We start from the raw sequence: 3,669 nt of genomic DNA on the forward strand, positions 1-3,669 counted from the left end.
TGCTTCAAACCAGTAATAGAAAAGTCAGTAGCGCCATTTCTCACCTGTACTTTAGAGGCACTTTTCAGGCCCTTCTTAATGTGGACATGTACAGACGTGCTTTCAGGCACATGGACGTGTAGTGGTGGGGAGGGAGAGCGGTTCTTCATTGTCTTCTGCTGGACACAATAATAGGAAATAAGCTCAGCAGAATAGGTATGTATGTATGCATCAGAAAATAAATGAACACAAACAAATGAAACTACGTGTCACAGTTTGACAGCGAGATACCACCACACTATGCCACTACGTCTATCCACTATGGTGACCAATAAAAGAAAGGTTCAAAAGCGAGAAAAAAAAAAAGGAACACTACACCAGACGATATGGAGGTTATTTTTATGACATGTTACAAGATTTGTGAAGAAATGATGAAAAAAAAAAAAAAATCTGAGGCCTATAAAAAGTAGTAATTTTGTCATTTGACGGTGGAGCTTACATATCTGACCGGTTACATTTTACATAGCTTGCTTCACACTACAACTGTCAGCAAAACCAGTCTTCCAATGTCCAAAGCTGCAGCTGATCTGACAACACATGGGACAGGAAGCAGTCTGGAAGTCGGAGGACGCAAAGCCGACCGCCGGCTTCCCGACTGTCTAATCCCGGCAAGTGTCAAATGACAGGCATCGAGATCCCGGCGCCTGTCATTAGACCTACACTGGGAACCCGGCATCCGGCTTACCGATCGAAGGTAAACCGGGCATCGACAAACGCGGGGGGGCGGGGGTTGGAGGGTTAGATTAGGGGCTCCTGGGGGGAGACTTAGGGTTAGGCCAAATATAGGACAGAGCCAGTTCAGTTGGACAAGCCCAAACTGGTGGACATTTCACTATTCTGTTAAGCTTTTAATCCTATTGTTTTAGATTATGGGGCGTATGTATCAAAGCTTGATGTGAGATAAATTTGTGAGAGATATATATATGACCAACCAATAAGCTTCTAACTTACATTTTGCAGGCGGTGTTTAAAAATGATAGTTAGGAGCTGATTGATTGGTGATATATATCTCACTATTTTATCTCACATCAAGCTTTGATACATATGCCCCTATACATGTTGACAGCTCATGTTAAAGTTAGGGTGCAGTTAGGGTTGGGGCTTAAATGCACAAAACAAAAACAAGATATTTAGACGAGCCGACTGTTGACATTCACAATGTCGACATTCTGTACCACACCCATTTATAAGATCAAAGGTCAGAAATTGCCTAACAAGTCGCATTTTATACGCTCAAATATATGTAAAATTATGAGAGAGAGAGCGAGAGAGAGAATAAATTGCCATATAATAAACACATAATAATACATTTAATCGTAGTTTCTGCATCAGAATTAGCAGAGAGGTTTAGTACTGTATGAACTTTTTTTTTTGCAGGACAAGGAGCAATACTTGCTGTCATATTAAATGAGACTGCAATAAAATGTATAGACAGCTTGTGCCTGTTCAGGAACACATGACTAAAATCAAACTATTACACATTTCACAAAAATTACAAAAACATAAGCAAACAACTAAAATGCACTCAGAAAGGGAAATGGAAGAGAATGCATTCTATATAAAAAGTAACTCATCACCTTAATGAAGAATCATTTACCTAGAAGCAGAAGACTTTGGAAAGTCAGCCCGTAGTTTACAAGACACCTGTCTTTAGTAACAGTGAATGAAACCCCAGGTGACTGTGGAGTCCTAGTAAACAGTTCCTATGGCTACTGCTGCCTCTTACAACTGCCTACACATAAACCCAAGCCAGGACCTGGGAGGGGACAAAATATCCCAAGTATTACCCTTATCCAGCACAAGATTTCTGTAGTAAACTATTTTTGTTACAAAACCGGTTCAGCCTCTCCAGCTTTGCAGGAAAATCCATGCCAAGGCTACAAACTGCACTGGTAAAATAAAACTGTATATGAAATGATTCAGGAGCTATGGATGAAAGGTTATACTGTATTTATTAATCATCCGTTTTTAGACCCAATGGGGTCTATTTAGAATTGATTTTTTTACATAAAAAAAATAAAATACGGAAACTATGACTTACATATGTTTTATGTAAATGCCCTATTCGGCAATGGGATAATGGAGAAGAGAACGTAATTATCTTCTCCATTGATTCCCATCTCGCTGAAAACCGCACTGTAGGGATCAGCCATTGATCTCTACAGTGCCTTAATATTTTTTGCTATTCAGCAAAGCAAAGAGTGTTAAATCACTGTATAAATATTTACTTTATAGAACGCCATCTCAGAATGGCGTTATATGAGGAAAATACTTAAATATCCCGAAAACTGCAGGGACAGAGGGAAATTTTCCCATAAGTCCCTGCAGCATTTTGTAAGCCCGACCAGTCTCCGTCCCTGCTTCCCGGTGATCGGCGACAGGTAAGTCATTTTAGAGCCTGTTAAACCTGCCAAATTTGATTGACATGTGTATACAGGCTTTATAAGAACCTGTATACATGTATATTTATGTGCTATTATATTTAACATTTATATATAAATGTTAAATACAAAGGCACAAATATACATGTATACAGGCTAGTATAATGCCTGTATACACATGTCAATCAGTTCGGACAGGCTGGAGCTGTACTTACCCGTCGGCGGTCACCCCAAGCAGGGACAGAGACTGTTCCCCAGCGCATGACTGGGCATGCGCAGAGGAACAAACAGAAGGGATTGTTTTCGGAATCCCGAAACCAATCCCTTCTGTGACATTGCAGGGACAGCATGTTACCGCAACCACTGTCCCTGCACAAAATATTGCTGAATAGCAGCAATAAATTGTCATAGTGGATAAAAACTCGTGACGATGTTGCCCGATAATATTCTGGGTAACATAGTCACTGAATAGACCCCAATAACTATAATAAATTATCACCGCTTTTTGGTGGCAATAATAAATTCAAGGTCGCCAGCATCTACCAATATTCACATCCAGCGATCGCTTTACTTTTAGCTTCGGGACCTGGCCGCGCCACTGCACATGCGTCATCTGATAACAGCGCATGTGCGAGCGAAGAGTAGCGAGGAGGGATCATACAGATCCCTCTCCCGGTAACTATTGCGATCCGTAGCCCATTGCGGTGCATGGTAAATTCAGTATTTGAGCAGCTGTTTTTGAAATCAATAATGATGTCTCGAAAAATCTGCAGCAGTACCCCATAGATAAATTCAGGGGGTCCTTAATAATTGCAGTTATCCCCCCAAAAACAGGTATTTTGGGGAAAACTATATTATGCGGGCAACTCATGTAAATTAATAAGACACTTTTTACATCCAAGGGGGCAGGTGGTGGTGGTGATGGGATTAAGGATAATATTTTTTTTTTTTCTTCCATCCTGTTGTGGGACTACAAATCCAAGAATGCCTGTCACTCTCTGCAGCAGGTTTAAGCAATGCTGTGGCACTACAAGCTCCAGAATACTCTCCTGCAGGTCACGCTGACAGGGCTAGAAAGGAGTCAGAAGTGCTACATCAGACACGGTATGCCTGAGCCTGCTGGGAGATGTAGTTGCACAACAACTGAAGAGACACTCTTTGTGTCAGCCATACAGAGACCATTCATTCACTGACTGCCACATTGACTCCCCCCGCCCGCAGCAGCAGCTTCCCACTGCCTCATTCTTAC

General features: G+C 41.4%; 1 protein-coding gene across 3 annotated transcripts in view; it reads right to left on the bottom strand.

Moving 5' to 3' along the window:
* The window catches only part of ODF2 (outer dense fiber of sperm tails 2), a 32,914-nt gene that overhangs the window by 28,885 nt on the left and 360 nt on the right, over positions 1–3,669 (bottom strand). For 2 of the 3 annotated variants that reach the window (XM_088453429.1, XM_088453427.1), the window contains exon 2: positions 45–158. In XM_088453429.1, the coding sequence (XP_088309555.1) occupies positions 45–158 (114 nt within the window). The remainder of the gene's footprint in view (positions 1–44; positions 159–3,669) is intronic. The other variant, XM_088453428.1, reaches the window with a different exon arrangement.

The sequence above is a fragment of the Taudactylus pleione genome, unplaced genomic scaffold (genome assembly GCF_031769625.1).
Source record: "Taudactylus pleione unplaced genomic scaffold, aTauple2 ptg000579l, whole genome shotgun sequence".
Taxonomy (NCBI): domain Eukaryota; kingdom Metazoa; phylum Chordata; class Amphibia; order Anura; family Myobatrachidae; genus Taudactylus; species Taudactylus pleione.